General features: G+C 52.3%; 1 protein-coding gene across 15 annotated transcripts in view; it reads left to right on the forward strand.

Moving 5' to 3' along the window:
* The window catches only part of TPCN1 (two pore segment channel 1), a 65,140-nt gene that overhangs the window by 36,724 nt on the left and 2,869 nt on the right, over positions 1–25,547 (forward strand). For 11 of the 15 annotated variants that reach the window (XM_069558075.1, XM_069558081.1, XM_069558076.1 and 8 more), the window contains 23 exons: positions 176–289; positions 1,076–1,206; positions 2,581–2,669; positions 4,649–4,683; positions 5,201–5,259; positions 5,509–5,608; positions 7,872–7,988; positions 8,267–8,391; positions 9,189–9,237; positions 9,710–9,773; positions 11,008–11,052; positions 15,977–16,033; positions 16,436–16,489; positions 17,526–17,598; positions 18,902–19,009; positions 20,005–20,076; positions 20,570–20,659; positions 21,884–21,999; positions 22,746–22,792; positions 23,346–23,414; positions 23,508–23,592; positions 24,367–24,506; positions 24,986–25,066. In XM_069558075.1, the coding sequence (XP_069414176.1) occupies positions 176–289; positions 1,076–1,206; positions 2,581–2,669; positions 4,649–4,683; positions 5,201–5,259; positions 5,509–5,608; positions 7,872–7,988; positions 8,267–8,391; positions 9,189–9,237; positions 9,710–9,773; positions 11,008–11,052; positions 15,977–16,033; positions 16,436–16,489; positions 17,526–17,598; positions 18,902–19,009; positions 20,005–20,076; positions 20,570–20,659; positions 21,884–21,999; positions 22,746–22,792; positions 23,346–23,414; positions 23,508–23,592; positions 24,367–24,506; positions 24,986–25,066 (1,920 nt within the window). Of the gene's footprint in view, positions 1–175; positions 290–1,075; positions 1,207–2,580; positions 2,670–4,648; positions 4,684–5,200; positions 5,260–5,508; positions 5,609–7,871; positions 7,989–8,266; positions 8,392–9,188; positions 9,238–9,709; positions 9,774–11,007; positions 11,053–15,976; positions 16,034–16,435; positions 16,490–17,525; positions 17,599–18,901; positions 19,010–20,004; positions 20,077–20,569; positions 20,660–21,883; positions 22,000–22,745; positions 22,793–23,345; positions 23,415–23,507; positions 23,593–24,366; positions 24,507–24,985; positions 25,067–25,335; positions 25,502–25,547 lie in introns of all 15 variants that reach the window. The other 4 variants (XR_011249982.1, XR_011249983.1, XR_011249985.1 and 1 more) reach the window with 1 other exon arrangement.

The following is a 25,547-nucleotide window of genomic DNA, read 5'->3' on the forward strand; positions in this document are numbered from 1 at the left end:
CCTTGTAACTTCCAAGGAGGGGCGGGGGTCGCTGTGGCCATGCTTTGGCTCCAGGTGAACAGCATACTGATCAGCAGTCCCGCCCGCCATCTCCAAAGAAAAGCCAGCAGGTGCGCTCACTTCTACTGGGGAGTGGCCTGTGATGCTGCGTCTCCTTCACGCCCTGTGGCTGCAGGTCCACGCAACCCTGGAGCTGTTCGCCCTGGTGGTGGTCGTGTTTGAACTCTGCATGAAGTTGCGGTGGCTGGGCCTTCACACTTTCATCCGGCACAAAAGGACCATGGTCAAGGTGATGTGTCCATCTCTTTCCAGCATTTCCTTGTCAACTTCAAGCCTGTATCATCAATTCAACTGCAAATCCCCCGTGCGCTGCGGAGCGTGACTCTGAGTCCCGGACCTCACCATGCTTCCAGCTTTGCTCTGGGTGTCACAGTGGTGCTGACGGTAGCTCCCATGATCATGATCCGGTATTTAGTTCAGGCCAAGCACCAGCATGGTGACCTTTGTGGGAAGTGTTACTATTCCTAGTTTACATCCAGCCAGTCGCAAGAGAATGGGATCTGGATCCCGGAGAGCTGGGATTCCAAACCAGCCTGTTGTGGCCTCCACACCCATGCCAGTCAGCGCCTTATTGTCCACCTTCTCTGTAGCAGAGAGAGACATAAGTTGGGATATGTCAGAGTGGTATTTAGTAGTGTCAGAAGTGCACACACTTGATGGGGAGGATGTGCCCAAGGAATTAGAGATTAGGACATGCCGAAGACCCCAGGGGCCCTCAGGGGGTAGCTAGAACCAGGGCGTGGGTGGCTGCGGCCTGCAGAGTGGTGGTTTTGTTCAGCGGGTACCCTCTAATGAGCTGCTGGGAGCATCGATCAAGCTTGTTCTCCTGGGCCAGCAGCGGTGGACTTCTCCCTGGGGCCTGCCTGATGTTGGGGGAGGTGACAGAGGGCGAGGGAAGGGCTTCTCTGGACTCCCCTCGGGGATGGGGAGGGCTGGGGGTGCCAGTATCTAGCAGGCCCTCTATCTGGGACTGGGGTGCAGGGACTGACAGTGCACCGTGCCCGGCCTCCCCCAGACCTCCGTGCTGGTGGTGCAGTTCGTGGAGGCCATCGTGGTGTTGGTACGGCAGACGTCACACGTGCGGGTGACCCGGGCGCTGCGCTGCATCTTCCTGGTGGACTGTCGGTACTGCGGCGGTGTCCGGCGGTAAGGCCTGGGTACTCAGGCGCTCTCACGGCCCAGCCTGGCCCCCTGGGTCCATGGTGGCGTAAGAGCCAGTGAGTCACCTAGTGATTAGGTCCCTCCTGCACTTGGCTAGGTCACAGTCCTGATCACTTCCCTCTGCCATTCGACTCCCACAGAGGGGAGGGTGGGCCTCCCACTGCAGTTCAGGTCTCCTTCCTCCGGGTCCAGGGCGCTCTCCCGTCATTACCTGTGCTGCTCTGGGGCTCCCGGCACAGTATCTGCCCAGACACAGCCTGCAGCAGGAACTCAGTGAAGTCCACGCGACTCAGCAGGCGGTCCTGACACCTCCCCTGGGACTGGGGGACTGAACTCAAAACAGGCCATTAACCTAAGTTCAAGCTGAGTTTTTGTTGTTTTTTTAATGATAGCGTGTGTTTATTTTTTGTCGGTGCTGGGTCTTTGCTGCATGGGCTTTTCTCTAGTTACAGAGCGAGGGCTTCTCATTGTGGTGGCTTCTTTTGCAGCAGAGCGTGGGCTCTAGGCGCTCAGGCTTTGGTAGCTGTGGCTCTCCAGCTCTAGAGCACAGGCTCAGCAGTTGTGGTGCACGGGCTTAGTTGCTCTGAGGCATATGGGATCTTCCCAGACCAGGGATCGAACCCATGTCCCCTGCATTGGCAGGTGGATTCTTTCCCAGTGAGCCACCAGGGGAGCCCTGGACTGAGTTTTGAAAATCCATCTAGAAAACCTCTTGACTGGGGTCCTGTAAATGAGAGCGGGCTAGCCATTCACTCTTGGTGAAGTTGCTCAGTTGTGTCTGACTCTTTGAGATCCCATGGACTATGGTCTACCAGGCTCTTCCATCCATGGAATTTTCAGGCAAGAGTCCTAGAGTGGGTTGCCATTTCCTTCTCCAGGGGATCTTCCAGACCCAGGGATCGAATCCAGGTCCCCCTCATTGCAGGCAGACGCTTCACCATCTGAGCCACTGGGGAAGCCCATGGGGTCACTCTTGGTTCCCTGTCCACAAAACCGGGACACATGTCCTCGGACTGAGATGTCTTCCTGCATCCCATGCAGACTGACCTTGGCACCCGAGGCCATGCACCCGGCCTGGGCCTGCCTGCTCCATCCCTTGCAGGCACTTACCTGCTTGGGCTCAGTAAGCGCCACGTCTGCCCTGGTTCTTTCCCCATCACCCCCAGAGTGGAAGTCCTAGGAGATCACTGAGCATGCCATCACAAGCCAAGGTGCAGTGGGATTTAGTGTTCCAGGGGTTGGGAGCACCAGGCCTCCATCTCAACAGGGCATCCCGCACTGAGGAATCGCAGACCGTGCCCCTGGGCCCCAGCCCTCCACCCACCACCCCTTACCCCTCCTGGCCCTGTCTCCCCCCAGCAACCTGCGTCAGATGTTTCAGTCCCTGCCACCCTTCATGGACATCCTCCTGCTTCTCCTCTTCTTCATGATCATTTTCGCCATCCTCGGTGAGTTTTTCCCGAGCCCCAGTTTTAGAGATTCGGAAGGTTTTCAGAACAATAGAAACACTTGTAGACTCCAGCTTAGGAAATGCAGTATTGGGGAAAAAAAAAAAATAGAAGCCACCTTTGTAACCTTTCTTGATCTCAGTTCCCTTTTGCTTCCAGGGGGTGCCCCCGGCCTTTATTCACACTGATGCGTGGAGATGTAGGCCATTCATTTTCACTACAGTGTCATGATCCAGTACGTGAATATACCCACGTTTATTTATCACTTCCTCCGATGGTGGGCATTTTCCTCTGTTGCAGATCACATTGCTGCGAACATTCTCCTGCCTTTCCCGGCGCGCACACAGGGGAGTTTCTCTACAGCATATGTCTGGGACCTTAGGGTCGACATAGTTCAGCTTCACTAGGTGTTAAAGCAAGGTCACGCCCTTTCTAACACCAGGGAGGCCTTGCCTCTTCAGATAAGATCAAGTATTGATGACTCCCACATTCAGACACGGGCTTTAAATAGTGGCCGTCTCAGAACACGGCAGGGAAGACCAAGGTCCCTTCCCTGGTGCTCAGATGGCAGAGACAGTGGAACCAGAGGGCCGTGACTCTAAGGCCGCCCCCAGTGCTGAAATCCCCAGGCCCTCTTGACACTCTGTTCCCTGAGCCATTGACTCCCACCTACCCTACCTCACTCTGGATAGAATTTCCTTGGTGTTCCGAGGGGCTGACTTCCCTTAGGGGCAGAGTTTCAGGATTTCAAGGACTCAGGGGAATAGCCCATTCCAAGAAGGAGGACATTAATGGTGCCCCCACCTTGGACCCTCAGCTGCGGGAGAACAGTGGGGTTCCTTTGAAGTTGTTACTTAGTTGTCATGTTCTCAAAACCAAAGATTGCAAACCAGCAGTCTGGGTTCCAGACCCAGCCTACGGATGAGTTTTGTTTGGTCTGAAACTGTTGAGCCAGCATCTTATGTTTTATTTTATTATTTTAAGTTTTTTTTTAATGTGGACCATTTTTTAAAGTCTTAACTGAATTTGTTACAGCATTGCTTCTGTTTACGTTTTTTTGGTATTTTGGGCATGAGATATGTGGGATCTTAGCTGCCTGACGGGATTGAACCTGCACCCCTTCCACTGGCAATTGAAGTGCTAAAAAAAAAAAAGTTAATTAATTTTAATTTTTATTTAATATTTACTTTAAAATATTTATTTATTTGGCTGCTCCAAGTCTTAGTTGTAGCATTTGTGATCTAGTTCCCTGACCAGGGATCCAACCTGGTCCCCTGCATTGGAAGCTGAGTCTTAGCCTCTAGACCACCAGGGAAGTCCCTTGAGCCAGCATTTTTAAAACTAGATTTTTTAACATGAAAATACAGATTTCCAGCCTTAAAATCTTAAATTTTTTTAAACTTCCATTAAAAAAAAAAATTGGCATGTAATCGACATAACACTGTATTCGTTTTAGGTGTACAGCATAATGCTTTATTATGTACATGCTGAGGAATGATCTAGTTAACAACATCATCTTTATACATATTTATAGGTTTTTTTTTCCCTTCTGATGAGAACTATTAAGATCTACTCTCCTAACAACTTTCAAACACACAATAATGGTATCAGCTAGAGTCACTGTGTGGCACATCCAGCCTTTGTGTTTTTTGGCTGCAGTATACAGCACATAGGATCTTAGCTCCCTGACCAGGGGTCCCCAGCCCCCTGCAGTGGAAGCACAGAGTCGTAACCGCTGGACCACCAGGAAGGTCCCCAACGAGCCTTTTTTAGTAATAGCTTCAGTGGTGCTTGGATCACGTTCCCGAGTGGCAGCAGTTACCTGGTGCCTTCAGACAGAGCATGCGTAGTGCCCTGCCGCGGTCCCCGCCACTCCTTGTGCTTTCCCTCTGCCCACTGCACTCATTTACATTTCTTAGTATTGACATCTGGGTTTGGGACTTCTGCTCTAACCTATGTTTCCCACCACCTTCTTCTAGGTTTCTACTTATTCTCCCCTAATCCTTCAGACCCCGTAAGTAATCAACACGTTTGTCTGTGTCTTCCTGTATGTGGGGCCTTTTCACTTCAGGCCCGGTGGCTGGACTGACCTCCCCGCCACCAGCTGTAGTAGGAAGGGATGCCCGGCTTGGTTTCTCATCATCGTTTATGGCACCTGAATGTTCATTTCCTTCTTCGAGTGCCAAGGGGATCCCCTGTCCTGTTGTTGAGAGGGATGTTTCCAGGATCAGATCTGGAACACGGAAACATTTTGGCAGAGGAGTGGTGGAGGAGAGCCCAGCTCATTGTGCAAAACATGTGATTCTCTGGGAGACAAGTCTCAAGGCCAGGTGTCTGCTTCTGCCAGAAGCATTGAGCTCAGGAAGGAGGAGGCCTTGGACTCGGAGTTTGCTTGTTCCTCTGCCATCCTTAAGGGATCCTGCGGGAGGAGGCAGGGGCTCTGGAGATGACCCACTGCACACAGCCTGTTCCCAGTGATGTGTGCCCTCGGCCTGGCACCCACGTGTCCTCTGGTCCTCCTGTCCCCGCAGTACTTCAGCACCCTGGAGAATAGCATCGTCAGTCTGTTTGTCCTTCTGACCACCGCCAAGTAAGTTTGGGCTCTGCTTTGGCTTCTGCCTGCCCTCTGGTAGTGCCCAGGGTTGACTCCTCTTTTCAGCCAAGGGTATTCCATGTCTTGGCTCAGACAGGCGCTCAGAGCCACCGTGAGGGATGGGAGTGGCCTGGTGAGCTGAGAGTAGGGGAGGCATGGGGGAGTGGGAGGCAGAAAGAGAGATGTCCTTAGAAAAAGCAGAGACTGGCAGACATGGGCCTTACGGGTGACGCTCTGCAAATACAGCTTCCCAGATGTGATGATGCCCTCCTACTCCCGGAACCCCTGGTCCTGCGTCTTCTTCATCGTGTACCTCTCCATCGAGCTGTACTTTATCATGAACCTGGTGAGTGGCCTTGGCTTGTGTCTGTGGACCAGCCCCAGCCATCGCTGTGCTGGGCATTGTGGGGATAAAGTAGGGGTGGCCATCCACCTCCGAGGGAGGAACATAGGGGAAGGAAGTCCTAGACCCTAGTCAGGTGTGGCGTGACTAGGAATTCCCTGTCAGGACTTGAGTTCAGCCGGTTACCAGCAGTAACTAGCCTCTCTGGGTTAGTGCTGCTGCTGCTGACGATGCTAGAGCTTGTCATTCGTTCATCCACTTTTTCATTTATTTGACTGCACTGGGTGGGTCTTCATTTCGGCACGTGGGTTCTTTAGTTGTGTCATGCAGGATCTAGTTTCCTGACCAAGGGATCGAACCTGGGCCCCCCGCGTTAGGAGCACAGAGTCTTAACCACTGGACCACCACGGAAGTCCCAGAGCTAGAGTTTAAACCAAAACTACCCTGGAACCCTCTCCTCCTCACGGCAAACATATAATAACTGGAAAAGCTGACACTTAGAAAGCCTTAATCAGGGACTCTGCCAAGTGCTTTATGGATAGGGGTTAAATAATTTAACACTGAAACCCTAGATGTCTTCTTATGATTCTCAATTTATAGTTGAGGAAACTGAGGATCAGACCGATTGGGTGAGTCACCCTTGCCTGCACAGCCCGGGTGGCCAGGTGAGCTGGTCTGGTTCCAGAGCCCTGCTGTTAACCACCCCATCCCACTGCACGCACATGCCAGGAATGTCCTGTGTATTTTTACCCTGTTTATTATGAACCACTGGGAAACCCAATACAGAACACGTTCCTTTAAGGACAATGTGCAGTCCCCATGCACACTGGGAACTTTGGAGGTGTTTTTGGAGGCTCGACTGGCCACCAGGAGTGTTCCTGCCATCAGCAGATCACCTTCTCCCAGACCAGGCCATCAGGCTGGTGCTGAGACCACGTGAATGCCAGAATTATAAGGAAGAGGACTTACCAAGTCTTGCATTTATTTTTATACTTCTGATGAGCATCCCCACACCAGTCACCACAGTCAGGCCCGTATAGAAATGGAAAACACTTTCTCTGGGGGTGGACTTGTGTCGCTCCTGCTAAGTCATGTCTGTCGTGTCCACCTCTGTGCGACCCCATAGATGTCAGCCCACCAGGCTCTCATCCCTGACTTAAAATGTGATGTCTTAAGCAGGAAAATATTTTCTTTTTTTAATTTCTCAAGACCCAAAATAAGTATGTTGGATATCTGTTTGTACATCTTAGAGTTCTTTTGTACCATTGTTAGTTTAAAATCCTAAAAATAGCATTATGTGTAATTATTTGCTTTAACAGGTATTTTGAACTGTGAAAATACAGGGTATGAGTCAGCCATTGGGGGCCCAAATCTGGCCTACCACCTGTTTTTCTCAATAAAGTTTTATTGGCACACGGCCACGCCCATTCATTTGCATATAGCCTATGACTGCTTTCATGCCGCACCTGCAAGGTTGAGTGATTTCTACAGAGACTGTCTTGCCTGCAGAGCCTAACATAGTTGCTCTCTGGCCCTTTGCAGAAAAAGGCTGCTAACTCCCTTGATCTAAAGGGAAATGTAGGGGGCCAGTTTGAAGGGATGGAAAGGCAAAGAGAGTTCCCCTCAAAATATTTTTGAAAGAAAGTGCTCTCAAAAAGGCTTCTTTCAAATTCTGCTCCCACTCTCCCATCGCCCTCTGATAACGCAGGCTGTGTTGTCCACATGCTGACTTTGGAACTGGGCAGTTCCAGAACCTTGTGCCCTTGGGTGCAGGCCGCCTCTCACCCCTCATTTCTAGGGCCACACAGACTGAGCAGGAGAAGGGACATGGGGACAGGGGAGGAAGGGACAGTGATGTCCCTCCCTGCTCTGAGGTTGGGAAGGCACAGGATGGACACACAGCCTCCCTGGCCATCACACAGAGCTAAACGGGGCAAAAGCCCCAGCGTGTTCCCCTCACAGCTTCTCTCCCCTTATAAAAACTGCCCAGGCAGGGATGAGCTACAGGCAGAGAAGAAAAACCGGGGCAAAATGTAATAGTGTTTTCACAAATCTGTAGAGGGGAAATTTACAAGCGGCAATGAATGACCTTCCTCTCCTAAGACTTGGGGATGAACTTCCTACACCACGTGGCCAGGGGAGAGGCTCTTCTCAACCCGCCTTTCTGGGCTGGCTGGAGGAGCGCCCTCTGGAGGCTGGGGGACTGTTCCCTAGCTCCCTGAGGCCCAGTGGGCATGGGTACCAGGTCTCTGCTCTTCCGTCTCAGCTCCTGGCCGTTGTATTTGACACCTTCAATGACATTGAGAAACGCAAGTTCAAGTCTTTGCTGCTACACAAGCGAACCGCCATCCAGCACGCCTACCGCCTGCTTGTCAGCCAGCGGGTAGGGGGAGCCAGGGGCTGAGCCAGGGAGGGGGGTTGGTCCTTGTTCTCCTGCCCTTCCAACCCCCTCCTCCACCCCACCTCCCAATATCTCCTAAGCATAGAAGGGCCAGCAGCTTCAGAAACCAGGGGTCCTACCCTTGGGAGAACAGAGACAGAAGAGGGTGCCCTGGGATCCCACATGATGCGGGACATCGGTCATGGCTCCCCTCAAGGGAAGGGGCAGCTGGACTCTGCGTTTTCCCGTGTTCCACGTGACCATCTTCCCTTTCTCCCCAGAGGCCCGCCGGCATTTCCTACAGACAGTTTGAAGGCCTGATGCGCTTCTACAAGCCCCGAATGAGTGCAGGGGAGCGCTATCTCACGTTCAAGGCCCTGAATCAGAGCAACACACCACTGCTCAGGTGAGAGGGATCCCAAGTGGGTGCAGTATAGCCGAGGGAGGCGTTGACAAGAGGCCCTGAGGTGACTGGGTGGGCAGAGAGGCTCTTAGAGACTTAGTTTTCTTTGCAGAGCTTTTTATGCACATAGACCCTATTGCTCAGGATTCTTTTTACAAATGACAGAGTCCAACCCACGTCCAATTTAAACTCACAACAAGAAAGGAATGTATTGGCTTGTGGAATGGACTGGCCCATCGGCTCACCCTCGAGCCATGAGCAAGCTGGGGTAGTTGCATGTGAACAGAGCCACAGAGCAACGTGAACAACACAAACACACAGCCCTGGCACAGCCTCAGAACGGGCCCCGAGCTGTCCATGGTCAGTCTTGGTCTGACTGCTGATGACCAAAACCCTTTTCTTTTCGACTTGAGAAGCAGCAGGCCTGCTGTAGAGACGAGGGCGAGAGAGCTCGGTCTGGGCTGACCTCTCGGCCCCCGTCGTTCTAGTTAGTCCCCTACTAAAGGATGCTCCATCCTGGTCCGTCTGACAGTGGTGGTCATTCGGGGGCTGGCTCTCTGGGGGGCACAAGCCAGTGGTAGTCAGTGTAGACTGAGTGGATGAAGTATCAATAGTCTGGGGGAAGGAGGAGATGAAAAGCCAGGAGGTACCCGTCCCCTGGGCCCCAACGGGCTGGGGCTCCCAGATGTCACCCCCTCCACCTCTCGAAGGTGACCATAGGCAGGCGGGTATGAGAACCACTGAAGCTCTGTGGGAATGTGCCCTGATTTTTTTTCTTTTGCCCTTTTTGCGTATGACAGCCTGAAGGACTTTCATGATATTTATGAAGTTGCCGCCTTAAAGTGGAAGGTGGGTGCTTTCCGGGGAGGGACTAGGCCGACGGTTCCATGGGACGGGGGTGAGGCCGGTCCAGCTCTCGGCTGGGCGCCGTGCATTGTAGAGAGAACAGGTGGCCCCCAGCCAAACCTGCCCATCCCCCTGCAATGTGCCGTCCTAGTTCAGAGCCCTGCATCTGAGACCCCATTAGTCGCCGTGTGGGGTCCGGCAGGTTATGGAACCTTTCCAAGGCTTGTCTCACCTGGGAAGTGGGGCCGTGAGAGTCCTACCCCGCTGCGTTAGTTTCAGGGTCATATAAAATAATGCCAGTGCACAGCACAGTGAAAAGGCCGGCAGGCCTCGGCTGTTCTGTAGATCCCTGAGTATCTTCATGGTTTCCCGAGTTAGTCAGAGAGCGGGAAAGGAAAGCAGCACCCTGGCCCCCAGGGCTGGGTTCCAGTCCCTGGTCCTAACTCTCTCCCCCACGGCCCTGTTGCTTGGTCAGGCAAAGAGAAATCGAGAACACTGGTTTGATGAGCTTCCCAGGACAGCATTCCTCATCTTCAAAGGTAAGGCTGACCTGAACATGGCGTCCTGACTGCTGGGGACGAATGGAGGTTTCCAGAGGCCGCTGATGAGCGTTTAAAGAACATGAGCAGAGTGGGTGGGGGTGTGTGTGTGTACACGCGCACATGCATGTGAACTGTCTGTGTAAAAGAGAGTGTGATGACCCCAGCAGAGAATTAGTATTGGACTAGGGAGGGAAATCAGTAACGTAAAAACCAAACAAAAAAGAACTGTGGATTACTTTTTCAACTATTATTGAATAGTTCAATCAATATTGAACTGTTATTCATTGAAGGAAATGTATACAAAGTTAGATAATTAGAAGAAAAGGAAAGTCTCTCACACAGAGATAATCAGTATTAATTTTCTGACGTGTTTTCTTTTGTTACGGGTTATTTTCTATGCCTTTTAAAAACAGTAGAGGGGATTACATTGTACATTCTGTTGTGAAACATGCCTTTTACCTAATAATAGAGTTTTTACCTTCCTCTTGTATCAGGATATATAGTTAGTGTATCTGATCTCATAGTGATGCTTGTATCATATAAAATTAAAAATTTTAACATTTGAGTCCACCGTATCATTTATCTAGTAGTTTTCTCTGAATTCTCTGCCAGTTTTGAAGTTCCACACAGGATATGCTTAGCTCACAGGGGTTACAGTTCAGCCGTTTTGAACAAGAGTTAAAATGGCCAGACTCCCCTCGTGGTCGAGTGGTTAAGATGCCGTGCTTCCAGTGCAGGGGGCTCAGGTTCTGTCCCTGGTTGGGGAAGTTCCCCATGCTGCTCAGTGTGGCCAAAAAAAAAAAAAAAAAACCAGTTAAAATGGTATATCCTATTTTGGGATTTCTTCCAAGATAGAATAGAACTTTGAGCACAGCTGCTACTATTCCATGTTCTTTAGCGAGTTTTCCATTCCATTGGGAAGATATGTTATTCAAGTGGATGAGTAAACAGTGCCGGGTCTAGGCCAGGAGCAAACTTGAAGTTTCAGGAGTGGCCAGCAAAACCTTGTTCTGTTTTGTCACAGTTCCAGGTTGCCCAGGCTCTTCCCAGAGCAGTTGTTGCCAATGCATTGTTGCCTGGGCGCATAAGAATGGGCGTTCCTCTGAGAGCAGGCCCTTTTTCGTCCCCTGGACATAAACACCCCATTTGCTTACATGCATAGCATATGTGGTTGGTGATTATGTACTTATACGTGAAAATTTCACTGTTACCATTTCTTCTCTTCAAACAGGAATTAATATCCTTGTGAAGTCCAAGGCCTTCCAGTATTTCATGTGTAAGTATGAAGTGCCACAACTCTAGGTCTCTCTCCTGAATCTTACTGCTCCAGAAGGTGGAGGGGCAAGGGATAAGTCATGCCGTTGGCATTTTATCAGAGAAAATTCTAAGCACGTGTGAAAGTGGAGGGACCGTCATGAGCATCCACGCACCCATCCCCCAGCTTCAACAATGATCATCTCCTGGCCAGTCTTTCTTGTCCATCTAATCCCCTCAGTCCAGCTTATCACCCCTTCTCCAGACCTGGGGTTTTGGGAATCAAATTCCAGAACCACAGATTGTGGTTGGTTGACGCGTCACTTTGACCTGTTTTAATCTGTAGGTTTCTCCCCCATCCATTTTTTCCCTCTTGCAGTATTTAGTTGAAGAAACACGATTGTTTGTCCTTCAGCCTTGTTTTTGTGCATTCCTCTGTTGCTTATCTATCAGATCTAGGCCCTTAAATCTATTTCTCACTTCCACTGTATAATCATAAGGGATTTGATTTAGGTCATACCTGAATGGTCTACGGTTTTCCCTACTTTCTTCAATTTAAGTCTGAATTTGGTAATAAGGAGTTCATGATCTGAGCCACAGTCAGCTCCTGGTCTTATTTTTGTTGACTGTATAGAGCTTCTCCATCTTTGGCTGCATAGAATATAATCAATCTGATTTCGGTGTTGACCATCTGGTGATGTCCATGTGTAGAGTCTTCTCTTGTGTTGTTGGAAGAGGGTGTTTGCTATGACCAGTGCATTTTCTTGGCAAAACTCTATTAGTTTTTGCCCTGCTTCATTCCTCATTCCAAGGCCAAATTAGCCTGTTACTCCAGGTGTTTCTTGACTTCCTACTTTTGCATTCCAGTCCCCTATAATGAAAAGGACATCTTTTTTGGGTGTTAGTTCTAAAAGGTCTTGTAGGTCTTCGTAAAACCGTTCAACTTCAGCTTCTTCAGCGTTACTGGTTGGGGCATAGACTTGGATAATTGTGATATTGAATGGTTTGCCTTGGAGATGAATGGTTTGCCCTGTCGTTTTTGAGATTGCATCCAAGTACTGCATTTCGGACTCTTTTGTTGACCATGATGGCTACTCCATTTCTTCTGAGGGATTCCTGCTCTCAGTAGTAGATATAATGGTCATCTGAGTTAAACATCTGAGTTAAACATCCGCTGGATCATGGAAAAAGCAAGAGAGCTCTAGAAAAACATCTATTTCTGCTTTATTGACTATGCCAAAGCCTTTGACTGTGTGGATCACAATAAACTGTGGAACATTCTGAAAGAGATGGGAATACCAGACCACCTAACCTGCCTCTTGAGAAATCTGTATGCAGGTCAGGAAGCAACAGTTAGAACTGGACATGGAACAACAGACTGGTTCCAAATAGGAAAAGGAGTACATCAAGGCTGTATATTGTCACCCTGCTTATTTAACTTATATGCAGAGTACATCATGAGAAACGCTGGACTGGAAGAAACACAAGCTGGAATCAAGATTGCCGGGAGAAATATCAATAACCTCAGATATGCAGATGACACCACTCTTAATGGCAGAAAGCGAAGAGGAGCTAAAAAGCCTCTTGATGAAAGTGAAAGAGGAGAGTGAAAAAGTTGGCTTAAAGCTCAACATTCAGAAAACGAAGATCATGGCATCCGGTCCCATCACTTCATGGGAAATAGATGGGGAAACAGTAGAAACAGTGTCAGACTTAATTTTTTTGGGCTCCAAAATCACTGCAGATGGTGACTGCAGCCATGAAATTAAAAGACGCTTACTCCTTGGAAGAAAAGTTATGACCAACCTAGATAGTATATTCAAAAGCGGAGACATTACTTTGCCGATTAAGGTCCGTCTAGTCAAGGCTAGGGTTTTTCCTGTGGTCATTTATGGATGTGAGAGTTGGACTGTGAAGGCTGAGTGCCGAAGAATTGATGCTTTTGAACTGTGGTGTTGGAGAAGACTTGAGAGTCCCTTGGACTGCAAGGAGATCCAACCAGTCCATTCTGAAGGAGATCAACCCTGGGATTTCTTTGGAAGGAATGATGCTAAAGCTGAAACTCCAGTACTTTGGCCACCTCATGTGAAGAGCTGACTCATTGGAAAAGACTCTGATGCTGGGAGGGATTGGGGGCGGGAGGAGAAGGGGACGACAGAGGATGAGATGGCTGGATGGCATCATGGACTCGATGGACATGAGTCTGAGTGAACTCCGGGAGATGGTGATGAACAGGGAGGCCTGGCGTGCTGCGATTCATGGGGTCGCAAAGAGTCGGACACGACTGAGCGACTGAACTGGACTGAACTGTTGCTTATGCCCTGTAGTTTGGTAGTTAGAGCTAGAGCTGTGTTGTCTAACATGGCAGCCGTTAGCCACACATGGCTATTTGAATTTAAGCCAACTAAAATTATAAATTCAGTTCGCATCACAGTAGCCAATGTTTGAGCACTCAGTAACCACATCTGGCTAATGATGACCAATGGGACTGCACAGATGCAGACCGTTCTACTCATCCAGAGGTTTGGTGGGGTTCACCTGTCTCAGGAGCTCTGGTTCCATGTAATGGGAAATGGTGTTTAGAGATCACAGTCAGAGATGCTAACAGTACATGTTGCTTGGAGTTGGTTATTGTTTCCAGGACTTTCCATGGACAGAGGTAGGATTTTGGTTTTTTCTTTTTTCTTGTAAAGAAACTAGCTTGTGAATTTTTCTTGATATTCTTAATTGAAATTTCGGACTAGGGTTTTTACCTAACTCCATCATTCTTTCATATCTAAATTCCCAGGCTTAAAATTCTAGTTCCCAGCAATACTGACACAACCCACTCACTTGCTGTATCTCACAGTCCACACTGTGTCTCCACACCCAGTCCACACACAGTCTTCAAAGAACAACACCAGCACAACCCTAACCATTAAAATTGTTAGAAACACCACTGGAGGGATATACATTTAGATGACTATGTCTTAAGGTCACCCGGAATAGTTTTTCTCCATGTGGGTATGTCACCATCTAGATGCATATTTAGATTTATTTCATTTTTTTTATTTTAAAAAAAATTTGTTTTTTAATGTTTCCAATGTTGTGTTGGTTTCTGCCTTACAATAACATGAATCAGCCATAATTATACGTATATCCCCTCCCACTTGAACTTCCCTCTCCTCCCATACCACCCCTTTAGGTCAGCATAGAGCACCAGACTGGGCTCTCTGTGTTAACAGCAGCTTCTCACCAGGGTCCGCTTTACACGATAACATGTCTGTGCTGTTGTTTTCTCCATTGGTCCCACCGTCTGCCTCCCGCACTGTGTGCACAAGTCCATTCTCTACATGTGCATCTCCATTCCTTCCCACAGATAGGTTCATCAGTGCCGCTTATTTCATTAAAAAAAAAAAATGTTTAGGGGACTTCCCTGGTGGCCCAGGAGTTAAGACTCTGTGCTCCCACTGCAGGGGCGCGGGTTTGATCCATGGTTGGGGGAGCTGGGATCCCACATGCCGTGTGGCACGGCCAAAATAAAATGGAATGATGGAGCATTTAAACATTATTTTAGAGATTGCTTTTTACATTTAATTTTGCTTTATAATTATGTGTATATATATATATATATGTGTGTGATTACAAGTCAGAGCTACCAGACAAAATATACTCAAGGAAGTCTCACTTAATCCTATCACCTCCCCCAGTGGGTAACTTTTATTATGCTTTATCCTTCCATTTGTAAAACTGTAAGTAGATGCATATATGCACATTTTCCTGTCTTACATAAACTAGCATAGTTTATAAACTTTTTTCAACTTTGCTTTTTTTCAGTTAACAATATGTCCTAGAGACCACACCACATTAATACATAGAAATGTTCTTCATTTTTTTAATATTTAACTGTTTAATTCCTGATGATAGTTTTTTTCTTTCTTTTCTATGGGTATTATACATTTACTTCATGAGTGGTTTTTTTTTTTTTTTTACTTCTGTTTAATTTTTTTGTGAAAGTGTGAGAATACATTTACAGGAGAGTTGGAAAATACAGAACAAAGTTACATATGGTTCCATTATATATTACAATTGTAGATTACATTATATATTATATATTACAATTAAGTAGATATATATATCAAATATATATTATATATTACAATTAAGTAGATACAATAAGATTTTTAGTTGGAGTTTCAATATCAAACTCTTCAAAAATTTAATGATATAGATAGAAAAGTAGAAGGATATGGTAGACCTGAAAAGCCCTATGAACCAGTTCAACATAATTAAGATTTATGGTTGACAGTATACCATTTCATGGATGTACCATAGTTTACTCATCCAGCCTCCTGTCCATCATTTAGGCTGTTTTTCCAGTTTCTCTGCAACCACAAATAGCTCTTCAGTAAATAGCTTGCAGCACATGTCATTCTGGTTTTGCCAGTGTCTCACTGGGGCGGGTCCCATAAGCGGGATTGCTAGACGAAAGGCCAAGTGCATGTGCGAGTTTGCTAATTAGTTCCTGGAGTCATTGAAAGAGCAGATGTCTCTAGGGAGAAACAGATGTCGGCAGTACTCAAATCCTATGTATGTGGTCCATCTTATACATCAGCTTGGAATAAGCTGCAGGTTTTATGGAAACAGGTTTTTAAATTTGTATCAATTAAAATAGTCCAGTTGCTTTGCAGTGTTGTTAGCTTCTACTGTGCTGAAGCGTCTTAAGTGGCATCCCTACAGTGACACAGAGCGTGTCTTTGGAAACCTGTAGCTGTTTTCTAAGTGAAACCACTGGTCGATGTAGCTCATGGTAAAAGCACTAAGCAGGAAGTCACCTGTTATCTGGGTGTGGGGAGCTGCCCTGCATTCGCTCAGAGTTCCCTATAAACTAACCAGGGGCTGCAGCTGTGACCTGTGGATTTCCGCACCCACCTGTGCTCTCTCTCTCATGAGCCTGTCTGTTGCAGATTTGGTGGTGGCAGTCAACGGGGTCTGGATCCTTGTGGAGACCTTCATGCTGACAGGTGAGCCTGGCAAGGGGACCGGCCTGTCCTGTGGGCACACCTGGCCCACCTGTTTGTTTTTTTTTTAAGATCTATATTTATTTATTTGCAGCTGTGCTGGGTCTCTGTTGCTGGGTGCGGGTTTTCTCTAGCTGTGGAGAGTAGGGGCTTGTCTCCATCGTGCTGCACAGGCTTCTCATTGCCGTGGCTTCTCTTGCTGCAGAGCACAGGCCTTAGGCACGCGGGCTTCAGTAGCTGTGGCTCCCGGGCTCTTCAAGCAGGGGCTTAGTTGCTCCCTTGCATATGGGATCTCTCCCGAGCAGGGATCAAACCCATGTGCCCGGCACTGGCAGACAGATTCTTAACCACTGGACCAGGGAAGCCCCTCACCCACCTCTTCAGCTGCTGCCCCTCTTCTCACAGGTGGGATCTTCGTCTCCAGGCACGTGCCGTGGAGTTACCTCGTCTTCCTGACTAGTAAGTCTCTGACATGGCCTTGTTCGTGTCCTCGCCACTGGCTGGAACCTCCTTCTGGGTTAGGGTCTCATGGCTCTTCTCTAAAGCAGGGAAGCGACAGCAGCGGGAAGCAAAAATCGAGTCCGATTCTCCCCCGTCCCTGTTCTAACCAAGTCCCTGTGCTGGGCGTGACTCACAGGGCCACGTGGGGCCGCTTCAGCCTTCATCTGAGGCCTCGTCTCTCACCAGCACCGCCCCCCCACCGCCTTGTCCCCCAGGACCCCCTGCCCTCTCTTAGCCCTGGGCCTCTGCCTGGGTGTCTCCTCTGCCAGTGCACTCGTCCCCTCACCACACCCCTCTGCCTGACACCCCTCTCCCCCATCGCGGCTAAACATTAGACATGACTAGTAACGCCACATCCTAAATTGTTTTCATTCTTCTTAAAAAGTGGGATTTCGACTGCCTTGATCAGTGCCCTCTGGCATCCTATGCGGAGTAGCATAGGGACTCAGCGTACACACTCGGTTTAGAGGGCCCTGGGGGTCCATTCCCAGCTGTGCCTCTCGTGTGACCTGAAGTCCCCCCGCCGCAGCTCCCCCTTCACTTCCTCCTTTCATCATGTTCCAGGGACTCCCACCTTCCTTCCGCCTCTCAAGCAGGCCAAGATCACATCCAAGCTGGCCCCTGATTGTTTCAAATGTAACACCTCCCCCAGTGTAACATACTCATTCCCTGTCTTCCTCTAAACTCTAACCATCCAGTGCAATGCCTGGCACGGAAGTTGTGCTCAGGAAATATCCGTCGGATGGACAGACAATGCCTGGCAGCCCCCCAGGCAGCAGGAGCGCATGCTGGTCTTGTTAGCAGGCAGCCTTGGTTGGCCAGCATCTGGGCCTGGCCCTGCTCCAGAGCCCACACTTCCACTGGGGGCGCAGGTGGGATGTGGGTGTCCGCAGGGCGCGCAACCAGACCTCGGGAGAGTCCTGAGAAAGGAGACAGGCCAGGTGTGGGGGAGGCCGCAGCAGGGACCCCGCTCACTGCCTCCTCCTGCTCACAGTCTACGCGGTGGAGCTATTCCTGAAAGTTGCCGGCCTGGGCCCTGTCGAGTACCTGTCCTCTGGATGGAACTTGTGAGTACAAAGCATGTGTCGCTCCTTTTTTTTTTTAAATTTATTTGATTACTTATTTGACCGTGGAGGGTCTTAGATGTGGCACCCGCATCTTCAGTCTTTGCAGCACGTGGGATCTCTAGTTGCAGCATGTGAAGTCTTTAGTTGCGGCATGTGGGATCTTGTTCCCAGGCCCCCTGCCTCAGGAGTGAGGAGTCCTAGCCCCTGGACCACCAAGGAAGTCCCCAGAGCATGTTTCTCAACCATGTCAGAGACTCTGATGAAAGCTACGGGCCCTCTCCCTCCTCACCTACCACCAGAAGGTCCGAGGCCAGCTTGGGTCTCTGTCCCCTGGAGGGGTTCTGCCTGTGGCTCCGGGCACCGCCAGGGTCAGGCCCTCATCTTCCTCCCTGGGACCACCCCACTAGTCCCTCCTGGATGAGGCCTCTTGGGAGTCCTTAGGCTGCCTGGCTCTTTCTGAGTCATTGAACCCCACACCCCTCCCTGACAACTAAGCTCTCTTATCCTCCATGAAAACCACAACACTAACAGAGGTGGTGGCACGCAGCCTGATGCATGGTCAGCATCGAGCTGGAGGCCCCCCTCCCTGTTCCAGAGACCCCAAAGAGGTCGCTCACTGCCCACGAAAGTTAACTCACCTGCAAAGTCAGGCCTCGCTCACGTGGTCTCGGGTCATGAGCGTGAAATAGGTTAGTAAGTAGAGAGGAGCTGGGCAGAGCAGCAGGGCATGCACTCGCAGTTGGCAGGTGCAGGGTTTTAATATGTATCTGGGGGGGTCCTCTGTCCTGCGTGGGGGGAGCTGGCCTCCAGGAGGGCCTCCGCTGTGGTCCTGCCCCATCCTGCAGTCCCTTCACCAAGGTCACTGGTGTATCCCGTGTCTGCCGTGAGACCTTTAGGAAGGGGTTTCCGACCCCTGAGGGATGGGCTGTTGACTGAGAGGCCCAGCGACGGCAGCCTCAAAGGCACCCGACGGTGGCAGGAAGCTGGCCAGCTGCAGGGCCTGCGGCTGCCTTTGCGGTAGTTTGGTGTGTGGGCTCAGAGTCATAAACCAGAGCACCACAACCTCTGAGGGTCCATGGGGACCTTCCAAGCCCCTACTGCACCTCAGCCCTGATTTTTTGTCTCTTGTCAAGAAATACCCTCCCTTGCTCTCAGCTTTCCCCAGGCCACCACCGTAGGAAACGGTACACGTTTGTAGAAGCCTGGGGACGTTGTCCCTTACCAGCTAGGGGGTCTCCCTGCAGTGGTGGGGGCGGGCTGAGCAGACCTCAGCTTCTCTTCCTCCTTCCCTCCCCATCCCCAGGTTCGACTTCTCCGTCACAGCCTTTGCCTTCCTGGGACTGCTGGCTCTGGCCTTCAACATGGAGCCCTTCTACTTCATAGTGGTCCTGCGTCCCCTCCAGCTGCTGAGGTGATGGCAGGGCTGGGTCTGGTGGGTGGGCAGTGACTAGATGGAGCCTGAAGTCTCACCGGCTGGGCGTCAGGGTGGCCCGCCCCTGCAGGAGCACCCAGGGCTGGTGCTTGGGGGGTGCTGGGGGCCTTGTCCTGTGCGGCCTGCTGCCGCTGACAGTGGAAGAGAGCCATAGCTCGGGGCTCCAGTGACCTTGGAGCTCGGGGCTCCAGTGACCTTGGCCTGTGCTGGTATCAGCTGCAGCCACAGAAACCCATGAGCTCAGTCACAGACCAGGGAGCCACCGCCCCCTGAGGGTCCAAAGAGACCCTTTGAGACCCTACCGCGCCCCAGTCATGATTTTCTGGCACAGACTCTTGTCAAGAAAAACCATCACTTGGTCTCACCTTTCCCCCCGGGCACCAGTGTAGGAATCCAGCACAGATCTGTAGAAATCTATAGACGTTGTCCTTTGCCAGTTAAGAGGTCTCCTTGTGTCCTCTAAAGCCTCGTTTTCCTCTAAAATATCCAGCTGCGAGCCCATTCACGGCCATCGCCCCCTCCCATCCTTCCCGGGAGGGAGGCGTGGAGGTGAGGGACGGGGTGACCCTTTCTTATCTGGAGAAGCCTCCTTGGGCAGGGCCTTCTCCCCTCTTCCCGAGGTCATTACAGTGTCTTGGGCAAGGCCTCGCCCTGCGCTGAGCCTCGGGCTTCATTTGTAAGCGGAGGCAAATAGCCACTGCAGCTGTGCCATCAGAGTCTTGCCCTGAACCCCTTCAGGGAGGGGCCCGTCCCGTCCCGCCCCCAATGTCCTGGCACTGCCACCGCCCTTCCCAGGGTGCCAGTCACCTAAGCCGAGTGCCCAGCTGGTGACTCTAGGGGAGAGGAGGCACTCAGGGGACAGAGAGGCCCCGGGCCTGCCCTGACCCCACCCCCTGGTGCAGTGTATTGGCCAGGCTGCGGCCACGCCCGGTGTCTTCAAGTGACCCGGCTGGCCTCCCTCTTCCCTCACTCAGGTTGTTTAAGCTGAAGAAACGTTACCGCAACGTGCTGGACACCATGTTTGAGCTGCTGCCCCGGATGGCCAGGTAGCACCCTGACTCTGGGCCCCCAGGGCCAGGCGCCACGAAGCTTGTGTCCTCTCGGGGCGGGCAGCTGGGTGGGTGGTCACGGGGGGCGGGGGAAGGGCGAGGAGGAGTCCAGGAAAGGACGGACATCAAGGGTCTTCAGGGAGCCCGAGGTCTTGACCACCACCGGTCTCCCTGGCTCCACTGTCTTCACTGAGCCGTCAGTCAGGGAGGGCGGGGATCTGTCAGCTTCACTTACCACCTGTGTCTGCCCTCACAGGTAAGGGGTGACTTGCTGGTCGAGGGGCGTCTGGTGCGAGTCCTCACCCGGGCCGTTCTTCCACCCCCTGACCCGAGTCCGAGGCCCGCCCCCTGCAGGCGCTCTCCAGCTGGCGCACCTGGCTAGGGGCACACGTCTCCCCTCGGTCAGCTCGGGGGTCTGCGGTGCCAGGGCCGCCGGGCAAGCTGGGCTCTCCCGCCGGGCCCTCGATCACGCTCTGCCCCTCCTCCCCAGCCTGGGCCTCACCCTGCTCATCCTCTACTACTCCTTCGCCATCGTGGGCATGGAGTTCTTCTGTGGAGTCCTCTACGCCAACTGCTGCAAGTGAGTTTGCAGCCGGGGCCCCCCGGGGGCAGCCTGCGTTCCTGGAGGGCCCCGGACGGGGCTGGCACAGCCGCCTTTCCCCAGGGACCCGACCCCGAAGCCACCGCGCCCGTTATAGCCCTGGGATCGCTGTGCCGAGCTTCCAGGGCTTGTCAGCACAGTGCGGCAGCTAGGAAAGGGGCCTCTCTGAAACGAGGACATTGAGCCACTCACCCCGTCCCCCAGGCAGGCTCTGGGAGCCTCTCTCCCAAAGGCCTCTGTCAGCTTTCCCTTCATGCTGAACCCTGGAGGCTGCTCCACTGCTGGAGTGTGGGCCAGGGGCCACGGGCAGACAGGTCAGCTAGGGGTGGACTGACAGGATGAGACAGACACACGCGGGAAGGACAGAGAGCGGGGAACACAACCTCCTGTGAGCCCTTCCTTCCTCCCAGGCCCCCATGACGCATCCAGTATTCTCTTTAGAATCTGTCCTTGTAGCTTCAAGCCCTAATGGATAAAGGTCCCAGAGCCACCGGCAGCACGTTGGGTTCAGAACCAGAGCCCACAGTGGTGGGTCACAGATCTTAGGGCACACCAGAACCCCCAGGGCAGCTGCTTAAAAGTTTAAACTCTAGACCCCACCCTGTCAGGTGCTGCCCTCTGAACAAGCTCCTTGGGGGCCCAAGGACCAAACGTGTCAAACCATCAGCGTGATTTACAGCAGATGAGTCATAAAAAGGCTGGAAGGGAAGTAGCAAGTAAGCTCTCAAAACAGGGGTGACTGATTACAACAGAAGAGAATATACAGTGCTCGGCCAGGTACTGGGGGAGCCCCGTGAGGAGTGGGCCTCTCTCCAGGCGCTGCTGGCACCCGGCCTCCAGAGCACCCTGCAGACTGGAGGGGTGGGGACTGGGGTCGGGGAGCTGCCTAGAGGAGGCACTGTCTTTCTCTCCCCTCCTCCAGCTGCTGAGAGGAAGAAGGTCTTAGCAGCAGAGAAATGCCAAGTGGAGGAGGATGTGGGGGGCGAGTCCGGGGGTTCCCACCAGCACCCTGGGGACTCCCCTTGAGACAGGAAGATGGGCAAGAGAGCTGAGGGTTGGCAGGGGCGGTGCTGGGCAGGAAACCAGGCTGGTCCAGGCCAGATGCTCCTCGGTCAGACCTTGGTTTGTTTAAATTTTCTGTCCTCTGTCAAGGTGACCAATTGTCTTGTAACCTTCCCCCCACCCCTCTATCTCCCCGGCCAGTACAAGCACAGTGGCAGATGCCTACCGCTGGCTGAACCACACCGTGGGCAACAGGACCATCGTGGAGGAGGGCTACTACTATCTCAATAATTTTGACAACATCCTGAACAGCTTTGGTGAGTGCAGGAAGCCCAGGTGGGCCGTGGTACCCACAGGTCCCAGGTGTCGGGGAGTGCAGCTGGCTGAGGCCTCCCCCTCCCCAGGGCGTTTGCCACACTTGCTCGAGTTCTCTTTGGCCCCCATGGAGCCTCTGGTTTGCCCAGCTTGGGGTGCAGCCCAAGCCAGACCCCAGGGCTCACTCGGTCGCCAGGTTTTCCTGCATCTGCTGTCCCTTTCCCAGCATCGGGGAGCAGCAGAGCTTCACGCTTGGCTGGGAGGGGTACAGCCTGATGCTGGGGAGCCACCCCCCTTGTCACAACCCCAGTGTCACGGGGGGTGCCCAGCCACAGTGCCCTGTGCATCCAGGCCAGGCCCACACAGCTCTGCTCCTGGCGTCCACGGAGAAGCTGGAAGGGCAGTGGGCCACGGACGGTAGGGGCCTTGCCAGATGCAGCTTTCTCAGAGCACCCCCTCATGACATCCCTAGACCGAGGAAGGTCTGGGGGGCTCTTCCTCAGGATCCCCACCCCAGCATCTCGAGCTTCTGAGGCAAAAGACACATGCTTTGGGGGCCAGGCCAAGACGGGACCACTTCCTATGGGGCAGGCGCTCTGGAAGGGTCTTGGCCGCTCTCTCTGGAGCTCACAGCCCAGGCTAGCAGACAGGTGCCTGGTACCCAGGATGGGTGCAGAGAGGCCACTGACCCCACTTTGCAAAAGCGGGTCTGATTAAGACACTTCTCTTTCTCCCTTCTGTTTGGCAGTGACCTTGTTCGAGCTCACGGTTGTCAACAACTGGTACATCATCATGGTAAAGACCTCCCCGTCAGCTCCTGGGGGTGTCTGCCCTCACCCAGCCCAGCAAGGGGTGCATTGCTCTCCTGTCCCCCACAGAGGGCTGGGGTTCTGTGGGGAGACCAGGATATGGGCTGAATCCCGGGGCCACCCCACCATTAGCTGAACGTGGCCTTGCTCCCTACCCTCTCTGCATATCCCTCACCAGCCAGGAGAGGCCAGGCAGCCAGCCTCTGGTCTCTGTCCTGCTCCCACTGCTGTGGGGGGGAACTTGCCAATCAAGGAACAGTGTGGCCAAGGTGCTTGGTTGGTTTTTCCCATCCTTTAAATTCTTCCAAAGGCTGCCTGCCTTAGTCCTGCGCCATTAGCTCTGAACGGGGAGGCGTCCAGGCCTAAGGAGCACAGAGTTTTTGCACCCAAGGAGCCAGGTCGGCCTCCTTTGTCTCCACAACTGAAGGCAAATCAGGAAGGGTCTGTAAAGAGCGGGGGCCACAGAGAAGGCTGGGTAGACAGCGCATCCCCGCCCCCCGCCCCCGCCCCTCGCCCACCGCCTGCTTCCCTGTCTGCAGGAAGGTGTCACCTCCCAGACCTCGCACTGGAGCCGCCTCTACTTCATGACCTTCTACATCGTGACCATGGTAGGTCGGGGGCCGCAGAGTGCCCGGGCTCTGGGGCCCCATCGCAGTTCACACCCCCCATTCCTCTCTCCTCCCCTCCCTGTGCCTGGGCAGGTGGTGATGACCATCATTGTGGCCTTCATCCTCGAAGCCTTTGTCTTCCGAATGAACTACAGCCGCAAGAACCAGGACTCGGAAGGTCAGTGCGAGTGTCTGCCGCTTGTCTGCCTTTCTGTTCAGCTGTCAGCTTTTCAGCTGTCTGGATGTCCAGTCTTCTGGCAGTTCAGCTTATCAGTCTGGCTTATCTTTCTTGACCTCTTATTTGCATTATTTTCAAATACTTAATGACCAAAAACGCTCAGGATCTCATCTTAAAAACCAGAACAATACAAGAAAAGCCACAGGCCGACTGTGACCCCAGCAGCCCTCTGTCCCACCTTTCTTCTCTCCCAGGCTGCTCACCCCTTAGCTGTTCCTTTTAGTTACCGTCCCTGTGTTCCAAGCAACATGTTTGTCCTCTGGTTCTTGATTTAAACGATGTAAATACTGTGGGCCACAGAGCCCATAGCAGCTTGACAAGCCCGGCTTCAGTGACAGCCTCCCTTTTCCCAGGTTGCATGGCTTTCTGTGTACTGATCCTCTATTCTTTCCAGATTCTCCATCAAAACCGCCACATCCCTATGGCGACTTGTTTCCAAATCTCTGTCCTCTCAGGCTACCTGATTGTTTCCTTCTGGCTCGGGGATGGCCTCCTGCAACCCTGTCCCCTGTATGCTGCTGGCCTGAGCAGCGCTCCTCACAGCAACTGTGAAGGGCAGGAAACGGGAGGGATGGGAGTGCTAGATGGTAGGGGCGACATGGGGGGGTTGTATCCTGCAGATCCAGGGAACCTTAAGCCCCCTATAGGGGCAGCAGGGAGGCTGGCTAAACCAGACCAAGCCAGGCGCCTTCCCACTGCCCTCCCCTCCCGCAGTGGACGGCGGCATCACCCTGGAGAAGGAGCTCTCCAAAGACGAGCTGGTCGCAGTTCTGAAGCTCTACCGGGAGGCAGGGGGAGCCAACTCAGACATTGCCCAGCTGCTCAAGATCCTTTCCCAGATGGAGAGATACGAGGTGGGGAGCCCCAGGGCCTCGTCCAAAGGAGCTTAGTGCAAACCCTCCCCCACTGTCCATCCCCTCAAGTTGTGTTTGTGGGTGTGTCGCTGTGCTGAGCCTTAGTTGTGGCACACAGACTTAGTTCCCCCGAGCCATGTGAGATCTCAGTTCCCCAACCAAGGATCGAACCCACAGCCCCTGCATTGGAAGATGGATTCTTAGCCACTGGTTGGTGTTTAGTTGCTTAGTTGTGTCCAACTCTTTGCAGCCCCATGGACTATAGCCTGCCAGGCTCCTCTGTCCATGGGATTCTCCCAGAAAGAATACTGGAGTGGGTTGCCATTTTCTTCTCTGGCTTAATCACTGGACCACCAGGGAAGTCCTCTGTCCCCACAAGTTTTAGTGACTTTTTTGGGGGGAGGGGGGCACCTTTGCAGAAGCCAGGCACCAGGGCCCAGACTCGGGCGGGTCCCTGTAACCTCCCCATTCTTCCCTAGCAAAATACCTTGGTGTTTCTGGGACGGAGATCAAGGACCAAAAGCGACCTGAGCCTAAAGATGTACCAAGAGGAGATTCAGGTAGGAGCACCCCCCAGACCGCGCTGCAAGTTCCTCCTGCGTGGGAGTGGTCCTCCCCACTGCCGGGCGGGGGCCCATCTCCAGTCCCCGTCTTGAGTTGTGGGGCGTGCTCGGTGGGGAGCTATGGGATTATCTGTTGGAACCACCACCAGTGGTCCTTCAGGGCTCAGCCTTGAACCCCTGAAGCATTAGTTCCCCAACACAGGTAGCCCCCCTATCTGTTCTTCCGCATGTCACTGACCTCATCTCCTTCTCATCCTCTGAGCCAGAACCGAGAAGGAAACACGCGCAGCAGGAGACCCACAGGGCAGAGGGAGCATGGCGGGGTGGTTCCTGGCCGGCTTGCCAGGACCAGCCTCTTCAAAGAGGGGAGTTAGGAGGTGCATGAAACTGCACGGAACTTTATACAACTTGTGAGCGCCAGGTTTTTCGAGTGTAAGATAAGGACACCCGGCTCATGGAGGGTTGCGGGGGGGCGGGG

This window comes from Ovis canadensis, chromosome 17, assembly GCF_042477335.2.
Source record: "Ovis canadensis isolate MfBH-ARS-UI-01 breed Bighorn chromosome 17, ARS-UI_OviCan_v2, whole genome shotgun sequence".
NCBI lineage: Eukaryota > Metazoa > Chordata > Mammalia > Artiodactyla > Bovidae > Ovis > Ovis canadensis.